At 33.8% G+C, this 25,963-nt stretch overlaps 1 protein-coding gene across 1 annotated transcript; it reads left to right on the forward strand.

The window, feature by feature from the left end:
- LOC128555807 (macrophage-expressed gene 1 protein-like) lies at nucleotides 1–23,282 on the forward strand. Its single transcript, XM_053539404.1, has 4 exons — nucleotides 1–631; nucleotides 16,028–16,225; nucleotides 16,533–16,744; nucleotides 17,123–23,282. The coding sequence occupies exons 1-4, from the start codon at nucleotides 104–106 to the stop codon at nucleotides 18,420–18,422; spliced, it is 2,238 nt and encodes a 745-aa protein (XP_053395379.1). The 5' UTR covers nucleotides 1–103; the 3' UTR covers nucleotides 18,423–23,282.
- Nucleotides 23,283–25,963: the final 2,681 nt, after the last annotated feature.

Genomic DNA, 25,963 nt, shown 5'->3' on the forward strand with positions numbered 1-25,963 from the left:
AATAAATAGCATACCGTCACTTCAGCGCAGGAAGAGGAAGACTTCTCTTCCTGCCTTCTTGAGATAACGGTATTTTTGGGACATGTCCACTTAGATATATGTTATGCAGCTGCAACACCAAATTGGCAAAATGGATTTATTTTTGCACATTTTATTCACAATTCAATGTCTGGCTTTCAAACAATCTTTAGGTTTGGACGATTCACCTGATTCAGATAATCGGGCAGTGCTACCAAACGGCCATCCAAACAGATGTCTAAAGACTTTAAAGGACACAAATGCTGATGTGCAACGACTAGAAACACTTCCAGGAATGGGATGGGATAATCTACGTAACATGCAGATGGACATGGTCTTTCGGCATGAGTATACCCAGTGCAAAACTTCAGAAGATGGCATGTTTCTCATACCGGATGGGGTGACAGCTCTTCCAACCAAGTTTAGCCGGGTTGTGACAAACATGAATGAATATGAAAATTGGAGTAATTTTACAAGCATAGACTCACACTCAATCAATTCAGAAATAGGACTGTTTGGCCACTTAAGTCAAATTGGTGGCAAATTTTCATCTGAATATGAAACTACCAAGAAAGTGCAATACCATCAGAAGACAGCTTTGTATCGGAACCAGGTAAATTGATTTTATATTACACTTAAGAAACTAAATCTCTTTTTAAAATGCTTGCATCTCATTTAATAAACATGTACATATCATAGATGACATACATGCATCTATACCCAGTTCATTTAAATTGCAAATGAAATCAGTGCATTTCGTGTACATTGTGCAATGGTGATTTCACAACTGCTATATCGTTGGGTTCGAGCATTCAGACATTTACAAATTTAAGAAAAGCATTTGGAAAGTTGAAAATGTACTTTTCTTAGATGGCATTTTTTTTCTATTTCTCTAACAACATCTTACAGTGAAGGAAAACCATTCAAAATACAGCGACTGCACTGCGGAAATATACTTTATTATTAGAAATGACTTAATGTTTACAATGACTCATTATGACAAGCGGTTTTGGGTCATATTGCTGCGCAATTTGTTGTAAGTGTTTGCAGATGACACGATTCTATTATTAGAGCTCTATATAGGATATGAGTAAAGTCAAACCATTTTTAGGTACTATTTGAAGATTTAATATATATAGACGTCAGCTAAAGGAACCTGCTGTCGTTGACGATTGGATGACCAACGATTTTTTTCAATGGGCAGTCGCAACAAAAATGTTTCTATACTATTTATCACCAATATTTTGTTTTCTTAAGTTAAAGCCTGTCAAGACATCGCTTAGAATACGCAGTATCTAGTGTTGTTTAGTAAACCTGTCGGCTGAAGATATTCAGCAAAGTTGGAAAGAAGAATATAACCATCACACAGTTATATCTTTCTGAAACGGGTTGATCAAAACGTCCCCTTAATGCAAAAAGGTACCAAGTGCCTTCTTTATTCATATGCTCATGGTACCTTTTTGCATTAAGGGGACGAAAAGATGTCAAGACCACATGGTTATTTGGTGATAGACCTGAAATAGAACACATTAGCAAAAGATCAATCATACGATAATATGTTGCAGTCAAACAAGGAACAAGAAGAAATACTGTCGGCAAAGGAAATATGTCAGATATTGGTGATGAATGATACTAATCTTTCAACTGCTAGAAAATTTGAAAAGCGACAATGAATATGTTGCAGGCTTGGTTTGACTGAGACGATGAGGGAAGTCTAATGAGAAAACAAATAACCGACATTTCTTTCATATAAACAAAATATTCACTCCCTTCATTTGACAGCCTGGAAGCGAAAAAGTACGATCGCGTTATATGAGGAAAAAAATCAAGAACTTCTCAGACAATCGTACAGCGTTCCGCTTATAGCTTGAGTCAAAAACTATACAGACCAAAGATAACCTTCCGACAAAGCCATTCAATCTGATCTGCCTTATCTCAGAAATAAAAGCTGAAAAAAGAGTACGTCCAACTTTCATATCGATTACCTCGAGAAACGGGATCCTCCAACACAAAAACAGAATTTTTAGAGGGCAGACATCTTCAGAAATCAGCACGTTCTGAGCCTGACAGAATCTATTAATGATCGACAAGAGCCATTATCGAAGAATTTAATCCACAACAAAAGAAATAAGACTGTCATTGCGACAGTCATATAGTGATTAAAACAATGGCACTGTGTAAAAAAGACATACAAAAATCTTTACTATAGATACAATGAAGTAGAAAAATTGTTATATATCGTTGTTCAGCACTTGGTGTGAATAATGCGAATTGAATGAATTATGTAAATAAAACGTAAACTGTCATATTTTGTAGTTTTTATATCTAATTACCACCATTTCCATTCCTCTTCTACTTCACATGAACTACTCCTGCATTATTTGATCACGAGCGGACACCTTGGCTAGTAAGTTGGTTTACGGAAGGTCGGTGGGCCTACCCAGTTGCCCGCTCGAGATAAAATAATGCACGGAGGTGAACATCCACCATCAAACCTTGAAAGTCGCCATATGACCTATACTTGTGTCGGTGTTACATAAACCCCTACCAAAACAAAAATAGTTCGTAAGAGGGATATAATGATCGATAGGTGATTTTGACACGTATCTGTTGTCGATGGTACTACATACAAACTCGAGGTTTGTAAAACACGTTTCTGTTCTGTTCATATGTACTTAGAATTAGGGTCAAGCAGATAAGCAGTTGCCGGGACAGAAAGTATCTGTAAACCCACTGTATACTGCTGCTCTGGTCCTTTCATTCTTCTTGCATCTTGATAATAAAAATAGCCCTAAGTCTGATAGCTACCCAGGAGCGCTTGATATAATATAAAGATAAAAAGCAATCTTAACGGGTCAGAAAATATTATTTTGTTTTGTTTTAAATACACTTGTTATGAATTAGTTGCATGGTTTTGTTAGTTAGGTTAAAGTGAAAGTTGCAGAGCTCGGACTCTCATGCGCATTAAAATATAGTTGTTTTTGGCGTGCCGTATTAAGCACGATTTCATGACCTCGAATGACCTTATTCCGCTGAATAATGTACCAATCGGATTGCTTGGTAAGGTATTCTCGGTATTTTCAGCCATAATGAGAGATTTTGTAAGAGTGGCGCTGATTGGAGGAAAGGCTGAAAATGCTTCACTCTGAGTCATGTGTGACACTAAGTGAAATGACAACGCGTTCGTCATCTATAACCTCTATACGTACAGCACCATCAGGTTTTATGCGTACCACTTGAACAGGTGTGCGTAACCAAATATTCATCTGCTCATCCGGACATATTTCTTGTTAAGTTATTTCTGTTTTGTTAAGTTTCCTTTCCTTAAGTTTTGTTTTTACAAAAAGGTTATTGTTTTATACAGTCATTAACTCTTACCCTGTATTACAGCAACAATTTCTAACCAGTGCAAATCATTACTAACCTGCAACAAAATGTCCGATACTGTTAAATTTTAGACTCTTAATTTTAAATTAATCTTTCCGGTGAAAACAGTACTGTACATATTCTGAATGATAGACAAATTTGATAATATGCTGAAGTAGGGTAAGGGTTCATGTTGCTTCCAACAATCCCAGAAATAAAGTATAGAACGTATTTCAATATTGTTTGCTTACTGTTATCATCTTTTAAGCACCAAAGGCTCAAAGTGAGCTTTTGTGATTGTTTGGTGTCCATCGTGTGTCCCTCCACAATTTCTAAACACAGTCTTCTTCAGAACTACTGTCCTCATTTATACAAAACTTCACAGAGGCCCCTTTCAACATTGCCAAAAGATTTAAAATACAGGTTTCTGCCCATATATAACTTGTGCTTTAGTTACATCACGCCGACCATCTTTTTTAAAGATATTTCTTGTTGACCTACTGAACATTTTCCATAACGATGTCACACCGCACGTGACGTTTGCGAATCAGGTGTGAGGGGGTGGGGGGTTAAATATTTTAAATAACATACTCTAAACAGAAAACTATCTGATTTTTCCTGACATATTTTGTTAGTTTCTACTGTAATTAATAAAACACAATTTATTAAAATTTTCTGTCACTTTTGAGCACCAGATTTTACATTTGTTTTGCAATTACAATGTCTCTTTCATCCGTGAACAGCATATTGTAAATTTTGCATCTGATTTTAACTCGCTGAAAAACAGCTAGATCATACGCTTAAACAAACAAATTTGCTCCATACCAACGTCTACTAGACAAGCTAAGGAATTTGTTTTGCCTTGATTGGAATGTACTAAAGTATATGCCAGGAAATCAAAAAAGCAATTTAATCTTACATAAATAGATAGAGATAAAGTAGACATAGTATTAGAGATCAATCAATTACCCAAATAATAATCCTACATTGAATTTACCTTAACACCTGTATGACGAAAATTAAAAAGCAGAATGCAGTAACTGTATGGTTAAAAACTTAGTGATAAGTCATTTCATTTAAATGTACATTTTCATAGTAAATACTGAAGAGTTTTTTTCTTGTTTTTATATATGATGTGTCATATGGTATAAATAACATTATTTTTAAATTTCAGCTTAAATAGTGGATCTGAATTTATTTTATCAGTCTTAAAACATTTTGTGATATCATACAATATGCATGTAATTGGCAAATCTTTTGCATTGACATAAGTTATTTCTGCAATAATCCAGTTATAATTGGGGATTAAATATTTATCAATGGCTAGACAGGTAGGACTATCTACAAGAGCGAGTACATGGAAATTAAATAAGAAGTTTCAGAAAATCATCCATACCATGCTTGAAAATGATCAGATCATGAATTAAGTATTATATTCGGTCTTAAATTATATATATCAGCAATCAACGTTAATGTTTTAATTGTTTTTCATAATTTGAAATTTTAGGTACTATGTCTAGATAAAGACTGAAAATCGTATTTTGTGTCACCACTTAAACTATCCCTTTTCAAGATATATTTATAACAAAATACGCCAGGTCATGTCTGTGCATGCATATATTCTACAAGTAGTTTTAAGTTCATTATTAAAACTAGTTTAAACTGAATATAAAGAATGATACGTCATATAGTATTATCATATGTCTAAATTATGTTTTATTTAAATTGCTTTAACACTTAATCGGTTAATTGATTGCGGATGCAAGCCACTTTCATCGCTACATGAAATCCATCTTCCTTAAGTTTCACTTGAACATAGATTGTAACTTTTAACTTCCTTTGTTGTAAAATGTAAAACCATATCAGATTTTATAATTTCCGTGGTATAATGCAATAATCTTTGTTCTTTTATAGTACTGAGCCTTTTCTCCGTAAGTAAAAAAAAAAAAAAACAACAACAATTTCTCTACTTTAACCAAAGTTAAAAGGCTAATTCTCTTTAATATCTCTTAATGCAAAATATTTTTATATACCTCGCCTTAGATTTGAATGTACGGTGTTCGGTTAAAAAAAAACATAATGATATACAAATTGCACTCCGTTGCCGATGTAAAGAAGGTGGTTTCTAAATGAAAATTTAACACGACTTCCATATAATGAACACTTATTATGTAGATATGATATTATCTCGCCTTCCACAAGATTCTTGCATTTCTATTGGTCAGCAGACGTCACGTGGAGACAGGATATATTCTATATCCTGCTTTTACATTACAGATATGAATTTTGATTAAAAACAAAATGACTGCCGCATCGCTAGGGTAATTAAAACAAGTCAGATTATAAGCCCAAGCTATAGATATCATTTCCGAGATAAAAAAAAAATTTAGTGTTTTCTTGCCGCTCTTATTTTTCCTATATAATTTAGGTTCGTGAAGTGAGTGGAAATTATATAGAAAAACAGTAACTCTGTATGGCACGGCCGCGACTGACCTAGACCGTTGACAGGTTGAAATGTTGTTTTAGTAAGGTAGCAGGGTACACTTAGATGCGAAAATTTTGGGCACGGACGGTCTTACATGTAGCGAGTCGCAATATTGCACTTCCCTTATGAGCAAAGTCAGAGTGGCCATTTTATAAATTGCGTGCATGTTTTGTGCTTTTAATTAAAGGCAAGATCAGGATTCTCATACAAGAATAAAGAAAGTTATCAAAACGAAAGGTTTACACCATCCATGAAAAAAGCATGCCAAAATCATCAATTTTGCACTTTTTGAACAGCCCACAATGATCCCGCTGCAAGAACAATGCCCAATTTTATTGCATTTCTCAATTTAAAAGTCCTTACTGAACGTCAGGATATAAACGGAATGGGGGCCCATCCAGCTCGTTTTTTTTCACAAAATAGCGAAAAGTTTCCTGAGTATCAATCAACAAGCACAGAACCATTCCGTGATTTGAATTTTCCGCGAAAAGGTGTCTCATTGATCATACAAAGCTACCAGTAGTTAGTTTTCCAACTGACATCAGAATTTTACATGTATCAGCTGTATAAATTTTCTAAAGAATTAATAATCATTATCTCTCACCTTAATTTACAGACATCCAAAATCACGAAGTTCTATTTATAACAAATATTGACGGGGGCCAAAATTCGAAGTGTACCCTGCTACCTAAACTCATCGAAAAGCAAAGGAATTAACACATTTGTAAGACAGTAGTTTGTTGTAGGATCATTTAATCTACCTGCAAGATAAAGGAATTAACAGGAAACGGGACTAAACTTTCTAAAGCGGAAGTTTTAAGACATTTCTGACATCGTCTAATCTGATGTTTTTTCGAAAGGATGGAACGTAAAAGTTTTTCAAAACCAGTTCATAACCTGTATAAATGAGCTTCAATCTGTGTTTTGTGATACTGTCAAAATACAGTTGATTTTTCATTTTATTGCTGGTGTTAATCAACTATAATCAAAGCATGAAAACCAAGGAAAATTTCAGGATTCCAGTCTGCACTGTAAGCAGCTTTATTAATATAAAAATTGTGTCAATCAGTACAGCGAGGATGTAAAAGGTAGTCGGCAAGATAAAATCGTTACACTGCTTGTTGTTGACAGGATACGGGAAAATCCTTATGGATTTCCTCGACAACGTATATCCCGTATCCTGTCACCAACAAGCAGTGTAACTAATAATATCCTTAGACATATTGCCATATCTAGTTTGTTACGAAAATTTTGCTGATTCATATGGTTCATAAGAATTCAAATATTCAACATTTCTTAACTAGATGTTTATATCTCAACTACGAACAATCTTAGATGCGCATGCCCCTGTTCACCCGCATTTCCTCTACTTTCATCACCGACATTGAATGGCTGTAAATAACTAAATATTATGTACTGCATTAGATGATTTGATTTTAGTTACTGAATGTGCGGTGGGGATGCAATGAGACATTTTTAGAAGACATGTCGTTCAGTTGTAACAAATGTCTAAATGCAAGATCAAATGCAGATCTATATATGCTGGATCTTTTACATAAAAAATAGATAATATTAATATTAAGATCAATAACATAGCAAATACATAGAAACTCGAATGAATATATCTCACACAGAAGTTTGTATTGACCATAAAAATATTATATTTTATTAAAATATTGCATATTATTTATGAAAAACGCCATGGCTATTCGTATTATACATTGTTAACACTTGGTATTATACATTGTTTTATACACTTGGTATCAAGTTTGTATCAAAACCACTATTCAAAACATTTAGAATTATTTATCGTAATCTTACTTATAATATTCTCTTTTTTCAGTGAGATTTAACTTACTCGTATATAATGTGAACACATACGCCGTAGCCCGTAGCCACATATGATGCCCCAAAAGCCGGACTAATTCATCGCACGGCGTCAGGGTCAAATGTGAAATGTGAATTATCAAAACGTGAAAACGGGCAGTCTACGTGCTGCTTCAGAGGATTATTGAACATGCAGGGTAGATGAAACCTATACATTTTGGGGTCATTCCGCCAAAGGTCAAGGTCACAAGGCCGAGAACATTGAAATCCTTTTCCGATCAGAAACTTGAGAACCATTTAACCTAGAACCTTCAAACTTCATAGAATGATAGGACTTTCAGAGTAAACAAGCTTTTACGTTTTCGGGGTCACTCCGTCAAAGGTCAAGTCACAGGGACTATCCGTCAATAATATTTCATTTTCGATCAATAATTGGAGAAACATAATTTTAAACTTCATAGGGTGATATGGCTTACAGAGTCAGTGACCCATATTATTTTTGGGTTGCTATTTCAAGGTCTCAGAGGCCTGAACATGGAAAACTGTTCCTGATCAATAATCCCAGAACCACTAAACCCAGAATGTTGAAACTTCATAGGATGATTGGAAATGTAAAGTAGATGACTACTATTGATTTTAGGATCACTTGATTAAAGGGCTAGGTCACAGGTACCAAAATATGGAAAACTGTTTCTGATAAAAAGTTGAGAACCATTTGACCCAGAACCTTCAAACTTCATAGGACGATAGGACATACAGAGTAGATGAATCTTATGTTTTTGGGGTCACTTGAGTAAAGGTCAAGGTCACAGGGGCCTGAACATAGAACACTCCTTCCCATCAATAATTTGAGAACCACTTTGCTTAGAATGTTGAAACTTCATAGTATTATTGGAAATGCAGAGCAGATGACCACTATTGATTTTGGGATCATTCGACCAAAGTTCAAGGACACAGGGAGCAGACCATGAAAAGCTGTTTCCAATCCATAGCTTGCGAACCACTAGGCCAAGAATGTTGAATCTTCGTGGGATCATTGTACATGCTAAGTAAATGATCCCTGTGGCAGCCAACCATAAGTTTCTCTTTGCCTTTCGCTCCTGTCCCCTATTGACTTGTTGCCTCTTACTACTGTGCGTTGGGGGATACATGCGCTTTTCTACAAAAGCATCTTTTAGATTACTTAGCAATGTTAAGATTTATGTAACAAAGGTTTATTGTCCATATTTATTTAATAAAAGTGTTTGTAATAATATGATGCTTTTTATTTGATTATACTTAATGTAAACTTTTCATGGTCTAGGCTTAACTTTGAATACAACATTTCTTTCAAGGTGTGATACTGCCTCAGGCAAAACCTTTTGTTAAACACTTTGAGCTTTCAGGGTTAATTTGGTTTGTCTACATGTCATGTTCAAGGTCCATGCTTTTTCCATGACACACATGTGTAAAGTGGGAAATGATTTGTTAAAATTTATCAATCAATGCTGTATTTAATAAAATTAAGACAGTATTAGACAATCTGAGGCCATTTCTTAACACCTGCACAATTTTTGTAGTGTTGCTTCGAATATTTATTTACCCCACCCACTTTTTCCCAGTTTGAGAGTGTATCAATCTTCCAATCAGAGTGTACTGATATATTGTCATTTTAATGTTTATTTAGTTTACGATATCTGCTGAAAATAACACCTTAATATCTGAACTAATAAAAAAATGTTTTAGCTTTTTGGTAAACTCTGTCCACTGAAAATCAGTAAATTTGATTAGACCACTTTGTGGCTCTGTGATGAAAAAAGTATTCAGTACAATTTAAAATGCAGCATGTTGTGTGAATGTCCATTGCATAGTTATTTTATCATGAAAGTTTCAGGTAAAAAGTTAGAACCATTTTAAAAAAAATAACAGAAATTGTGTTCCTGGCTGGTCACATGTCAGATTACCCCACTCACTTAAAATGTGAATGTCTATAAAAGTAAGTCAAAACTTGTAACAGTAATACTTGTTAATGAAACTTAATACATGTAGGTATATTGCCATAAAATATAGATATTAAAATTAAAACACATTTTGCGCAGACACCTGACTGGGGCCTCCTACCCCCCCCCCCCCCCCCCCCAACTTTTGTCATATGTTCTATATACAATTGCTTTACACTGTATGTGTTTTTAAGTTTAACGATAGGTCTAACATAATATGTGTATAATTATGGTGATACAATAGATGAAACTGACAGGTAATGTTTACAAAATGCTGCCAAAACGTTGACTGATCACATTCATTGCATGAAAATTCACTCGACCAAGTCACGAATAACTTGTCAGATTGATTTGTAATCCATGATGTTTTATGAAATAAGTATGCATACACCATAAATATACGTAAATAAGATGTTTCATATCTGTTGCAATTTTTAATGAAAATAATTTTTATTTTATCTAGTCGGTGAAAAAATATTCAATTATATGCCGATTTGCCAATTTTGATATTTGATCTGAACGCGTATTTGCGAGTGACACTGTATTCCATTTTGCGACTACAGTAGGCAATTTATGTCCTTTAAAGATGTAAATGAAATAAAAATGCATACAAAATTGTCTCTATTGATATGTCGTCATGTATATGTCATTTAATGTCGAATCCCTCGTGCTTTGCTTGTACTTATCCATTGGGGTGCAGGGTGGGTGGGAGTGGGGGTGGTGGGACTGTGACTCGCTATCCTACTTAATCATATGATGAATTGAATGCTTCAGCATCATTTATATGCAAGTATTTCGTGTTGGTTTTACACACATATACCATCATAAAATACAGAATTATAAACTGAAAGTATACGCAGGGTCCCTACTATATCATGCAAGAAATTAACCGTCGATTCCCTATGGAAATCTCGCAAAGAAATATTACCTGACGATTTCAAAATGTCGATGAGATGAGACAGGACGGGACTAAAGGTTGACCCCCGTCTGTCTGTCCGTCTGCCGACAAAATGATCCTCTGATTTTTTAAAAACTATTGCACCCGCAAGTATCCTGCGAATGGACGTATAAATAGAAAACGAAAACATTATCGGAAAAGTCGAATGTCTTTATTAGTTATTCAGGGTTCTTCATGGTAAATCAATCAACAAGATTAAAAAGTAGTACAATTATTTTGTCATGGATAATGGTTTCACTACCCAACTCCCCATTTATCTCAATAATAGCATAAACATGCCATCATTATAAATAGGCCTACCTTGCGAGAGTAGTGCAGCCGTCGTGTTTACTACCTGTCAAGATTTAACCGTTATTTCTTATGTTTGGAATAATTTATCTTGCGCCGTTTCACTACAAATCAGCCCATTTACTGTTCATAGTTTCAAAAATAATTAATTCAATTGGTTGAAATTCTAGAAAATATAGTGCTGTGTACGACACATCGCCCCATGGTGGTCTCATGATGGTGAACATTTGTGCAAGTTATTTCAGGATCCCTTAATGCATAAAGAAATTATGGCACGGACACAAAAAAACACACCCTACTTCACCTTTAAGTGTCACTTTAAAAAGAAAAGGAAATGGATAAAAAGGACATTAAGTACATATTGCCGATATTTGTGTGTAAACTTTGAGAGAGGAAGGTGTAATAGTTTAAAAGTAATTGCACGACCTCATTTATGAGGACACATATACAAACAGACCAAACAGACAGACCGCATGGTGACTCCTATATACCACATTTCTTCAAAGTTTGTTTGCGGGTTATAATTATGAAGAAATACTATAGGAACATAGGAAACGCCGATATTTTATACATAAGTCAGTCGCAAACAGGCATACAGTCTTTTTCCGAAAGTCGAAAGCACTTGTACGGTACTAGAGCAAGCATGTATACAGTCAGGTAATCACACCGAATCTTTTTTTTATTGACGGTTATAAACAATTTGGAGATTTGAGCAATGATTTTATCTTATTTTACCAAACTACATATGTACTTTTAAGCCGACAATGTACAATTTATGGACAAAATCAGTGATCAATCTAGTTTTTTGCTATAATTCTACCTGTAATCAGACTAACACACTATATACAGAAACAAATGTTCATCTTCAAATAAAATATTAATATACATACCTTCAAAGCAAATCAGTCACTTTAAAATGCTGTTTTTAAACTTATAGCTGAAAGTTTATTGTTTTGATCACTCGCAAGAGGAAGAGGGTGAGTACAGTCGTTTATAGGGTGTGATATTGTTTAAGCTGAGAAACTAAACAGTACCAAAACACGACATATCGAAATAAAACAGACCTAATTGATTATACCGGGAGGCTTTTTACGGCCGCCACACGGTACAAACAAAGCTGCTGTGAGAATGAAATAGAATTAGTGGAAACTCTACAGGTCGCTCAACACGACGAATTGCTTGAGCCTGTTCATAGACGGAAGAGGAAATGCATGCTACCGTCCCTGCCCATTTTACAAGGTTTTATATCATTTTCAATAAGGCGTGTAACTGATGCCTGAGGCGATTTTCAAGAGATATGAATGGATAATATAGGCTTTGAAAAATACATCCTATACAATAAAAATGTAACTTTTAAATTTCCCTTTACAATGTTTGCAGTGAATTGCAATATAATGTCCATTTCCTATCAAAACTTGACCAAAATAGCCAATTTATGTTGTTGTTAAAGGTATGCAATAGTAAAATAAATTTGCTATATGTTCTGTAAAAATTAATAATTTTCTGAGAGCATTTACAATTAGCCCGGCATTTTGATTATATGCAAAATACAAAGCTTTCGATAGTTTACAAAATAGGTAACCTTGTTGAAATAATGTTATGGTAATATGAAGATTTCTAGGTAGATTTAAAAAAAATAAAGTATTATGTATGCCACAGCAGCAGCTGATTTATTCAGCTCAAATGGAAAGAATAAAAATACAATTTTGATGTATATTCCGTATTGTCTGTGTATTCCTCTTTTGTTATTGTTAATAGTTGTTGGTTTGTTTTCTGTTACTTTTATTTACTGTAACAAGAAATTGTTACCCTTTGGCGTAACAATGTGTAATAAAGTAATGACTCTACGTTTTTCATAAGTGGAAAGGTATATTGAAGTGGGATAGCAATTTGGAATGTCGAACGGACTGAATAAAATAATGCAACAGTGTCTCACGTACAGTGTTACACAGTCTCAGCAATATAAGGGTGCTGTACAAAAAAGTGTATACATGAATATAAATGTATTGCATTTCAATGTTTACATTTTATGTTATAAAGCGGTTAGGGAATCTGAAAAAAAAAAAAAAATTAAAGGCTGTTATAATTGGAGGAACAACAGTTTTGTTATCAATATATATTATTTTAAAAATCGTTGAAGGTAGTACCATTATTATGTCACAAAATGTAAGGCTTAGAATGTCAAATCAGTGTGCTGCGTCGGATGTAGTAAAGGAAGGTATGGTTCGGTATTTAAAAACGTGCAAAATGAAGCTTTGCATCGCATTCTTCTTATCAAAAACTGCCACTGTTTTAGACACCTAACCTCATATTGTTGCTAGCAGAATGGCTGTTGCATACTATATATGTTACATATTCGAGGTACCCAAAAAAAATTGTAATAGAATAGTATCTCTTTTCATACTCCTAATTTGTAACATGTGGAATGTCAAAACTACATGAATTTTCAAGTGTGTGAATAATTTATATTCACAATCTGTCGTACTCTACTGGCGCATATCTTTTTCAAACTTAAATTCATAAAAAGCCCATACCATTACTTGAATCTCTAAAAATTTGCAGTTTTTTACATTTCTATCTTTTCTATTTTTCTAATTGCACTTCATGAAAACTCAAATCTCTGATTTCTCAGTAAACTTTATCTTTTTCATCTTTCTTCCATTTCTTGAATTATGCATGTATGGGAATTCCTGGGCTTTGATATTTGTAAAGTTGCATCATCTTGTGGTTCTCTAAAACGTTATCTCCCTAGGGTCAAATGGTTCATATAGACTTATATAGGGAAATCTTAAAATCTCCACATGTATAGTTTTGAGTGGCAAGATGAAATTTACATGAGTTCCCCTGATCTTGACCTATTGACCTACTTTCACATTTCTGTAGCTACAGGCTTCAAATTTAGACCACATGCATAGGATTGTATAGCGAAACAAACTTTGACCTTTACATTGACCTAGTGACCTACTTTCACATTTTGGAAGGTACAGGCTTCAAATTCGGACCACATACAGAGTTTTGTGTTCCGAAATAAAAGTCGACCTTAATTTTGACCTAGTGACCTACATTCACATTTCTCAAGCTACAGCCTTCAAATTTGGACCACATGCATTGTTTTGTGTACCAAAATGAACTTTGACCTTAAGATTGACCCAGTGACTTACTTTCACATTTCTGTAGCTACAGGCTTCAAATTTGTACCACATGCATAGGATTGTTTACCAAAACAAACTTTGACCTTGACCTTGACCTAGTGACCTTCTTTCACATTTTTGAAGGTACAGGCTTCAAATATGGACCACATGCAAAGTTTTGTGTACCGAAATGAAATTTGACCTTGATTTTGTTCTAATGACCTACTTTCACGTTTCTCAAGGTTACAGGCTTCAAATCTGGACCACTTGCATAGTTTTGTGTACCAAAATAAACTTTTTCCTTAAGATTGACCTAGTGACCTAGTTTCACATTTCTCAAACTACAGCTACAGCTTTCAAATGTGGACCACATGCTTGGACCACATGCACAGTGTTGTGTACGGAAATGAAATTTGACCTTGAGCTAGTCAATAAGTTTTGAAATTTAGAACACTCAGAAATGGCTTATTGGTGGGCGCCAAGATCACTCTGTTATCTCTTGTTTCATATTGTCATAAATTTGCCCTTTAAGACGATCCATGTTTTAACAATGAATTGTTCGCTCGCAGTTATGAGAAAACTTATGAATTTATTTAAATCCCACATTGTTTCGCAATTTTACTACCTTCTTGTGAACAAATTTCTACTAACTATTTGATCCGCAACATTTTTGACAGGATTTGTGTAAACTTTACTAAAAAATTAAATGTGCTTTTTAAATTTAATTTACGGTTGAACAGAAATGTATGTTTAATTCTATTCAGTGCGCACATATAAGTTCTTACGTAAGCCCTTCTTGGCTAAGAAAGGCACTTTTATTTAATTTTTTGAGCCCAAGCAAACTTTTTATTTCATTTACCAGTTATTAATATGAATTTTCAGAAAATATACTTCTTAGTTGACAAATAGGGCGGAATCACCAAATCTTCAAGATGGCCGCCAATATGGCCGCCATATTTTTTTATTTTCCAGTTTTTTTGCAAAAGGAAGCCTTTCTATATTATAGGTAATAACTATTATCATTAGAATGGATTTATGTATAGAAAACAGCATTTTCTAAGAGGATATTGTTGCTGACTTCGACATCTCTGTGCCACGATAATACATGATGGGATCAAAAACCTATATAATAACGTTGAACAGAAGCTGGACTTTAAGCATAAGTTTTTTTCCAATCATGTTTAGACGTGTTGGTATCTTTCACTCAAATGTCAATAAAATGTTTAGCCACAATACCCCCATAAGAGTTTGTGACACTTGTCTGTGTCTTCGGTTAGAGTTAGAAACGTCATCGGTTACATTGTTGAACATGCGTTTAGATAGGTATAGAGTGTTATAAACTTAAAGAAAGCAGTTGCAGAAAATTATTTTTGAATTTATAATATGCATTGTATTTCATTTATCATTGACTTTTTTTTTTTTTTTTTTTTTGAAAACGTATAATATAATTTTTTTATTCTGGAAAACTTCAAAATGCTCCTGTTTACTCAAGCACAGACACATGTTTTTAGAATATTGTGTTTTGATTAATTTATATGTTTACTTTCAGAATCTGAATGCAATTTTAAGCAAGGACACAAATAAATGTTACCAGTGTAATTATCGTATATGTACTTTATCTTAGCCCGCCCACACAGAGCGATACAGTACGCTATTGTCTTTGAGATGTTGTCACACGTTAGAAATTTGGAAATCAAGAGAGATGATGAAAATGACCAACAGATTTTTGAGATAATTGGTACTTAAACTTTGAAAAAATACAACAACGTAAAATATAGCAAATACAATCAGAAGCTCATATTCTGGACTGTTTGCCATGGATTGTAAGTTAACATCAACATTTTAGGTGTTCTGTGCGTAGGTTACTTCCCTTGAATATTAACTTTCGAGGAAATAAATTTTTATATACCTCTAACTAGGTTTTTCAACCTAAGCTAGTGCATGTAAATATTAAAACACATAAAATATGTTTCAGCTACGCCTTTCACGGTACAAAAGTAATATCGACAGAGGGTCAAAGCTGAGTGCTTTATTTGATAGCAGAATTCGGAGGATCGCTGTGCATATCATGTCAAACCGTACACGACTTGCAAGCTATGAAAGTCAACTTCTTGTACGACGTTATGGCTCTCATGTGCTCTCCGCTGTTGAAAATGGGGGAGCCTTTGTGCAGGTAAAATTGCATTTTACTCGCAAGTATTTGTTCTTCATTCTAACTTGCCGTATGGACGTTTAAATCGCCCATATGATCATAATTAACTCTCCTGCATAGTTCTTTACGTACTTGATTTAAAACCAAAATGGACAGATAATATAAAAAGGTTAGTTAGCTTTCTGTAACTGTGAGACATACAGTTCGTTAAACAAATTCCATATTGTATACCTCACATATCTGAAAAGGGACACAAAAAGACGTTTAGTTGATGTTGTTGTCTTTCTAAGACATTAGCAATATAGGCAAGTGAACAATCTTTTTACAGACGGACCAGCTTAAAACGGAGTTTAACAGTATAAACTATAAAAGAAAACAGTCAATCATCGCATCTGCTGGCTTCAAATTTCTCAACTTTTTTGGTTTTAACATCAGCGCTGAATATTCAAGCAAATCAGTGACATCTGAAGATGATTTCGACGAGTATACGAGATACAGAATGTCTTCGGAAATCGTAACACTTGGAGGGAAAATTACCAAGTATTTTTTGTTTCTTACCTAATCATAGTTGCTGCAATGTTTGTCCATCAAAAACTTACTTTTTGATAATTGTTGACATATTTTCACTGTTTGTTCTTTTAAAATTTCTATGCATCAACAACATGGATGTACAAGATTATTTAATGACTTTATGGGGTTTCTAACACAATACGTTTTTAAAGATAATTTTACGATGTGTACACATTGACTTTTTCCCGTGCTGAGTTGAGTTGTCTTAAATGGTAACTCATTCCGTTGTTTAAATGAATGTGACTACAAAATGTACCTTTTTATTTGTTATGAATATTAAGTTAGGCTTTGTGTTAAAATATGCATTGTCCATTATTGCTCTTCATTTTATATAATGCTTTATTGCAGGGCGAATGAAGAACTTCTTGGTACTTGGCTTGATTCTTTGGAGAACAATCTAGTAGCTATTGACAGATTTGGGGAACCATTGTTCTTTTTTGTCCGGGAAGAATATTTTCCAGATATTCCAGAATATGTAGTTTATCAGGTTCGTCGTGAAGTGCGACAAGCAGTTAACAGCTATTATATGCACAATGCTTATAGGGGCTGTATGAAACCTGGTGCGCCTAATTTCAGTTTCCAAGCAAACTTGGCGGACAAAACCTGCCAATCTCAAAAAGCAAATTATGGGTTTGGTGGTGTTTTCCAAACGTGTAGGTTAGCACAACACTTTGTCAATGACTTGTGTGCCGAATTTTATCAGCCCAATCCTCTTACTGGCACATACAGTTGTCCAGATAATTACGAAGCGGTTCTTATAAAAGATAGCTCTAAAAGAATCGGAATACCCTATACAGACACATATCGCTGTGGACTCCTTCATTTTTCCACTTGTGAAGAGTCTAAAATTGTATACATAGACATCTGGTATCAAGCTTATTGGTGTGCTGCAAAGGAGTCAGAAGGGTCTGTAAAAGGTTTTCTGTTTGGAGGGTTGTTTACATCAACCCTGGTAAATCTGGTAACACAAATGAATAGCTGTCCACCGCATTTCGATTCGTTGAAAATACTTGAAGATCTCTCTATATGCGTCTCTTCTGACTATGAACTCGCCTCAGTAACTGCTGTGCCTTTCGCAGGACTATTTTCTTGTGGATCGGGAAATCCTTTTATGAAAGCAAGACATCTGACTAATTCTTATGAATATCCGCGCAGATGTCCAGAGGGTTATAGTCAGCATCTAGCTGTCGTTTATGAAGGCTGTGAAATAGATTTCTGTATTGAGGCTGGATCACTGTCAGCAAAAACCTTGCCAAAAATTAAAAGACCTCCATATATTCCAAAACCCCTGGATTTGCAAAATGGTATTGGAAACGGGACTATCATATTTAACAGTGATGGTTCTGTGTGGAAAACAATTTTGGATGATTACTCAAACACTTCAAGGAATACAACTGATGCAAATGTAAAAGCTGTTTCTAACGATACCAGCCTGATAAACGACTCTATTGACACATTTGATAAAGATGAAGCTAACCTTAAAAATAAAAAAGATTCGTCATTACCCGGAGGCACCGCAGCTATGATTGCAATAGCTGTGATATTGCTGGCTGTATTTGTAGCTTTCCTTCTGTATCGGTATAGAAAAAGACGTTCATTACGGTCACATGGACCGGGGACTTCAAGGTTTAGACAGTTTGAGAATTAAATAAATTCAGTCATGTAAATAAACTGACCTATTTGAATAGAGACAGAAGTGATTTTATAGCCTTTAATTAGCCTGATAGTACTTAACCCTTACCCTGCTAAATTTCTATCATGAATTTGTCCATCTTTCAATTTGGACAGTACCATTTACTGTTAAAAGGCATGCTTACAAAAAATACTGAATGAATGGCGAATATTGCAGATCTTGATCAGACTACACTGGTCGCAAAGGCAGAATCATTCGTGTCCAGCATGATAAGTGATTTCTGTTTGTGTCTGTAGACATATTACAGCCTTAATATTTTGTCTGTACAATTGCATATAAAATATACTGTAACATTCTGTTTTATACCTGAATGTTCTGTAAACTATAATAATGTAACAAAACCAACTTTGGACTCGCCATGAAAAAAATCCTGCATGATTTCTTATGTATCTAAATGAGCTGATGAAACAGAACACACTGATTGGAAACAAGAAAACATATAAGAATACGAAACGTTAGGTATCTGCTTTGATTGAATAGTTATTTCTGTTGAATAACAGTAGCTACCAGGATTAACCTTGTGTGATGATTGGGAGAAAATGTTCAACAACATTTGCGAAATTAGCATCATAAGGGGAGTACTGCAAAGCATACATGGCAACTGACAATAGGTGTCCTTTCATGTTGTTTTCAGTGTTGTTTATTACTACAAAATGTTTTACGTTGCAGTAACTGACAAAATGACCAAAATTTATAATGTTAAGATACATATACATTAAGTAGCTCCGGTATTACCGAAGAATCAATGTACTATTTGTATTTGAAACTTACATTTTCATAACGTTTCACAACTAGTAATTAAAACTGATATTAACAAAACGGTGTTACGCAGAAATTGGACTGTCATCAACGAACAAAGAAATAAACAAATCTTTCAATAAAGAATTCGCAGTTAATAGCGATTTCATTTATTTATTTATTTTTGTAATATTTGCTTGAAATAAACATTATCATATTGAAGACAGTTTCATTTCAAGAGAGTAATTCTTTGTAAATACTTAACCTAGTTTTTTAACATGTATGTAGTTCACCCATACACGAGAAGCATTCTTTCCTGAAATCATTGGTGACGGGAGACACAAAGGAAACTTTAAGAAAAGTCTGAGAGCTACTGAGAGTTGTTGGTTCGGCTCCCGTCACCGACGATTGTTCACCGCATCAAAAAGTAAAAATAGTCAGTTTCCGGTGGAAGATTAGAGCCTGTCGCACGTTTTTAAGTATGTGTTGGATATCAAGACTGACGATATAGTGATAAAACTGTAACATTTTATATTAAAAGTAAATAGGCCAATATTGCAGCAGGGGGGCTACAATTGCATTCATTTTCTGCAGATCGACAATTGTCCTAAAATCATTTCATAGTGTTGAACCTACCATTTTGCGAATTGTATAAGTATATACTAATCAATATATCTGTTTGTATCAAGAAAACAAAAATCCTGATACAAATTTGGTGGATCAGAGCGTTTTGAATAAACAATAGCATTGCTTATTTAGGACATGCTTCTGGGGTTATAACTTTACAGTACTTATTTTTCATAGAAATTATGAACACATTCCATTATATCAATGTTTTGACTACGAAATGAATCGCCAATATTGGGTATACCAGTATAAACAAATATGACAGAACGCCATTGTTGTCTAACATTGATATTTTTTCATGTTTTTCATTCGTTTTAAGAATATATAGGTTCATTCGTTCATTATATAAAATGGATAATGTAATATATGGAACCGATTCGTCTTTATATGGAACCAACTTTTCATTATATGATTGCAAACTATTATTCTTGCATAAAAACTACTTTTTCACTAGATCCGCCCATGTATAAACGGGAGAAAAATCGTGTGCAAACAAGGCAATTCACGTGCTGTTTATACATGATTTTTATTTTTGAAATGCTTTGCCAGGGCTATATGTATGTATTTTTAGGCACACTGATATTTGGCATCTGCGTCTTGTTTCTTCCTTAACAATCTCATCTTGTAGCATTATAGATACAATGTAATCCATAGTATGTTTAGCTGTATCTGTTTCCAACCCCAAACGTACTGCCCCCATCAATGTACGCACTAGCTTCTCTTAGAGTTCACTCCCTTTACAAAGCGTCTGTTCAGTCATTGTAAATAACTGTGAATAAATAAGTATCGCGTGTAACTTGTGCTATTGTTCGTTTTTAGGTATTATATTTATGATTTTGGTAAGTATCAGTCGGTATGTTTTTATCTAATTTCTCGAAGAATTTATATAAACAGCTTGGAAACTTGACACTACGTTCGTACTTATCCGTACTCCAACTGCGTGTCCGTACTCAATATAACATAACTCGAATGCAAAGTTATTATTCTTGAAATTGTGATCGAGTCCACCAAATTGTGAAATGATATGAACAATTATTGGTAATTTTATGTTTGTAATAATGAGAGATAAAAAAAAATCACTTAAAAACCTTCAGGATGTGCTTTTGATAGTGTTGTTTATTTCCGGGCCCTGGATACGGATATTTAAAACATGTTTACCGTTTCGAAGAACAACAGGAATGGTAAATAAAAAATGTACCGGAATCGTCAAGTCATCACATATGAAAACAATACATAAATCGTCGTAAAATATTGTTTTATGCAAGAATAACGGAAATACACGTTTGTTTTGTGTATTAACGTCTGCAGAAGCCAATGGGATATGTTTGTGACCTCGACCTTCGGTCTCGGTCACAAGCAATCCCGCGGGCTTCTGCAGACGTTTATACACAAAAAACGTGTATTATCCCTACATTTTATAGATTTGATTTTAATTTATATGAATGCAACATGTAATATAATTATAGAACCATTCTGTCCTTATATGGAACCAACTTTTCATTATATAATAGCAAACCATTATTTCATAGATTTGATTTTAATTCATGTGAATTCAACATGTAATATACTCAACCATTCAGTCTTTATATGGAACCAACTTTTCATTGTATGATAGCAAACTATTATTTCATAGATTTGATTTTAATTTATGTGAATTAAGTCTTTATATGGAACCAACATTTCATTATATGATAGCAAACCATTATTTCATAGATTTGATTTTAATTTATGTGAATTCAGTCTTTATATGGAACCAACATTTCATTATATGATAGCAAATTATTATTTCATAGATTTGATTTTAATTTATGTGAATTCAGTCTTTATATGGAACCAACATTTCATTATATGATAGCAAACCATTAGTTCATAGATTTGATTTTAATCCATGTGAATTCAACATGTAACATACTCAACCATTTCATTATATGATAGCAAACTATTATTTCATAGATTTGGTTTTAATTTATGTGAATTCAACATGTAATATACTCAACCATTCTGTCTTTATATGGAACCAACATTTCATTATATGAACGCAAACCATTATTTCATAGATTTGATTTTAATTTATGTGAATTCAGTCTTTATATGGAACCAACATTTCATTATATGATAGCAAACCATTATTTCATAGATCTGATTTTAATTTATGTAAATTCAGTCTTTATATGGAACCAACATTTCATTATATGATAGCAAACTATTATTTCATAGATTTGATTTTAATTTATGTGAATTCAGTCTTTATATGGAACCAACATTTCATTATATGATAGCAAACTATTATTTCATAGATTTAATTTTAATTTATGTGAATTCAGTCTTTATATGGAACCAGCATTTCATTATATGATAGCAAACTATTATTTCATAGATTTGATTTTAATTTATGTGAATTCAACATGTAATATACTCAGCCATTCTGTCTTTATATGGAACCAACATTTCATTATATGATAGCAAACCATTATTTCATAGATTTGATTTTAATTCATGTGAATTCAACATGTAATATACTCAACCATTCTGTCTTTATATGGAACCAACATTTCATTATATGATAGCAAACTATTATTTCATAGATTTGATTTTAATTTATGTGAATTCAACATGTAATACACTCAACCATTCTGTCTTTATATGGAACCAACATTTCATAATATGATAGCAGACCATTATTTCATAGATTTGATTTTAATTTATGTGAATTCAGTCTTTATATAGAACAAACATTTTATTATATGGTAGCAAACCATTATTTCATAGATTTGATTTTAATTTATGTGAATTCAGTCTTAATATGGAACCAACATTTCATTATATGATAGCAAACTATTATTTCATAGATTTAATTTTAATTTATGTGAATTCAGTCTTTACATGGAACCAACATTTCATTATATGATAGCAAACCATTATTTCATAGATTTGGTTTTAATTTATGTGAATTCAACATGTAATATACTCAACTATTGTCTTTATATGGAACCAACATTTCATTATATGATAGCAAATTATTATTTCATAGATTTGATTTTAATTTATGTGAATTTAACATGTAATATATAGAACCATTTTGTCTTTATATGGAACCAACTTTTCATTATATGATAGCAGACCATTATTGTAGAGATTTGATGCCCCTATATGCATTCAAATTGTAATATATGGAACCATTCTGTCTTTATATGTAACCAACTTTTCATTATATGACGGCACACCATTATTTTATAGATTGGATTTCCCTTTATATGCATTCAAAATGTAATATATAGAATCATTTGTCTTGAATAGTTAATTGGTTTTTGATTAATAGTTGTTACGCATTCACAAAGTGGAAAAAACAGCTTCATTTTAGTAATTTTCACAACTGTTATGATGGATTTAAATTTCTGAAATCTTGATGTTTAATCTGTTCATGAAAGTTATTAAAATGATTCAGGCAGATACTGTTACTTGTTTTGTTTTCGTCTGATAGCTCTCATGAGCCTGTCATAGGATCGCCTTATGTCCGCCCATTGTCCGTCCGTTTTTCATTCAAAGAAAGTCTGCTAAACCACTGGGAATAAATTGTAATATTGCTGTAATAGTTTCAGCCCAATTTCTCGGAAAGCATTGGCTTGAATTAAATGAAACTTTCATACCAAGCGATGTGCATATTGTCTGGGACTTTTGATCGGATGAAGGTCAAGGTCACAGCTTGTTATGCTTAAGATTGAAATGAAACATGCCAAATTCAGTTGACTAAACAGTGCTGAGATACGTACTTTTCAAAAACAGTTTCTTAATACAAGTATGTGATATCATATTGTGGACCTGTTCAAGATCACTTCAAATTATTTCTTTATAGGGTCAAAATTTGCACCTTCCAGGTGCAACTCTAAGATAGACTTACATAAAGACGGACTGCTTGATTTAATTGATTGTTGCCAAATGCACCAAGTCACTTCTCCATCTTTTCCCAGTTGAGCAATTTTCATTCGGATAAAATTTCATTTATGTGTGTTAATGTTTGATATTTTTTGTCTAAGGCCCGCAGCCACTTCCATAAACTGAAATTCTAAATAAAAATTGGAAATGGCTTGACCTACAATTGTTTTGTTTTGTCACTTTATCTCTAAACTGCATAGGAGTTTTGCCAGTTGCCTGATAGAATGTTAACAGTGAAGGTTATCAGTACATGGAAAAAGCTAGTTACCTTCCACAGGCCATCGCTGCAGAGGGCTTTATATGCGTTTTACAGAGAGTTTATATGGATTGTACATATTACTCTCTGGAAGAAACTTCTTTTATTTTGCTTGGTTGAGTTATATTTCTCAAAAACAAATATCAACAACATTTATCAAATGCTAAAAAGAGTGATTCTTATTGTTCTTTTTTATTGATTAACATGTTAAAATGTCGCGCAACAAACAACCTAGTATGCGCGACCTAGCTTTTTTTGGTGAACACAGAGGCCTCTTTGACAGAGTGGTTAAATTCACAGACTTCGAATCACTTGCTCCTCGTGCAGAATTCTGCATGTGAGGAAGCCTTCAAGCTGGCTGTCGGAATGCTGATGGTTCTATCATAGAGCCCGCCTGTGATGAAATATCACCCAGAGGAACACCTGGGGTATAACCCAACAAGATATTATCATGCGCATGGTATTACATCTTTCTGAGGAAGAGGGGTATGTTGATTTACTCATTGTCTATCTATCTGTCTTGTTCCTGGTCAAAGGTCAAGGTCACAGCGACCTCAAACCTGAAAATGGTTTCTGCTTAATAACTTTAGAACGTTTGGAGCTAAAGTTGTCAAACTTCATCAAATGATTTTCTGTTCCTTGGAAATGTACCATTTTGAGCGTCACTAGGTCAAAGGTTACTTTGAGCCTGTCAATGGTTTTCGCTCTTTAACTTGAATTTCCTAGATGGCGATCTGAATTTGTTAGATGGCGATGATGATGATGATAATGATGATGGTACCGACCACGAGGACGACAAAACCGTAAATGCAGAGCCCAAAACTAATTTTATTATGAAAAAAATGTTTTATAAACATGCAACCAGTGTGAAGTTATGCATTAAAAAGATGAATAAAAACAACAACAAAAACAAAGAAAAAAAAAGAAAAAAAAACAACGATGAAACAAATTTGCGGACTTTTCATTTAGTTAAACAAATAAACAGGCGATAACGTTTTCGGGTACTTATTTGTTAAATCACTTCAAATGTATATGAATGATGACTTTAAATAAATCAAGCAAAGAAAAAAACTCCTAAGAAATAATAAGCTAACAAAAAATACATTTACATTGGCGTATCTTAAACAGAACAGTACGGTAATACACTTTTTAAATTCATTTTTAAGTATTTTAATTTACCTGCTGAAGTTAAAGTAATTCATCATATTTTTTTTCTGACTGAGGGAAGGAAATACCTCTTAGATTGGTGTTTATGAACTGAAAATACACGCGATCGTGCGGTAACGTCACGAGCGCTACGCGCTCTCGGTGTCACGATTCGCACGAGCCCGGGTATTTTCAATTCATAAACACCTCATACTCGGTTAGTAGGGGATTTATCCACGGTGCGAAGCGCCGGGATGAAAATCCCCGAGACGATAACGCCCGTATATAGTTATTTATCTTCGTTGTCTGCAAAGTTTCAAGTTTCAAGTTTATTATGTCATAGCCCTTTAAGGGCATCTGACATCAACAACATTAAATGATAAACAGTAACAAAATAATGATGATGGGAAAAAGAACAGCAATGATGACATGATGATTGAGTTTTACAGCAAGAAATAGTGTTAGTTATTGCATAAGGTATGGAAAATAGAATGATGTATAACCTGAAGTTTTAGCAATGAAAACGAAATACTAAAGGACGAAGAAATTTTAACTGAAACAGATAATTAGTCAAAACATGCAATAAAAGGAAAGAAAGTCTGCCTGCTCCACATGTGAGACCCAAATATCCCCATCCACAACCACAACATCCCGCATCCCCACTCGTAGTTAAGCCACTAGTGAAAATACCGCACCCGGTGCTCGTACGCAAGAGATATCCCACTCACACACCGAAACAAACAAACTTTCCCCTTTATATATGTGTGTATTCATATGTGTAATATAAACGGAGAAT

The sequence above is a fragment of the Mercenaria mercenaria genome, chromosome 3 (genome assembly GCF_021730395.1).
Source record: "Mercenaria mercenaria strain notata chromosome 3, MADL_Memer_1, whole genome shotgun sequence".
In the NCBI taxonomy this organism is placed as follows: Eukaryota; Metazoa; Mollusca; class Bivalvia; order Venerida; family Veneridae; genus Mercenaria; species Mercenaria mercenaria.

Coding starts and splice junctions, on each gene's coding strand:
- LOC128555807 (XM_053539404.1), top strand. CDS start 104: ATGCAGCTGCAACACCAAATTGGCAAAATGGATTTATTTTTGCACATT. Junction 632..16,027: donor CAGCTTTGTATCGGAACCAG/GTAAATTGATTT, acceptor AATATGTTTCAG/CTACGCCTTTCACGGTACAA. Junction 16,745..17,122: donor CTTGGAGGGAAAATTACCAA/GTATTTTTTGTT, acceptor GCTTTATTGCAG/GGCGAATGAAGAACTTCTTG.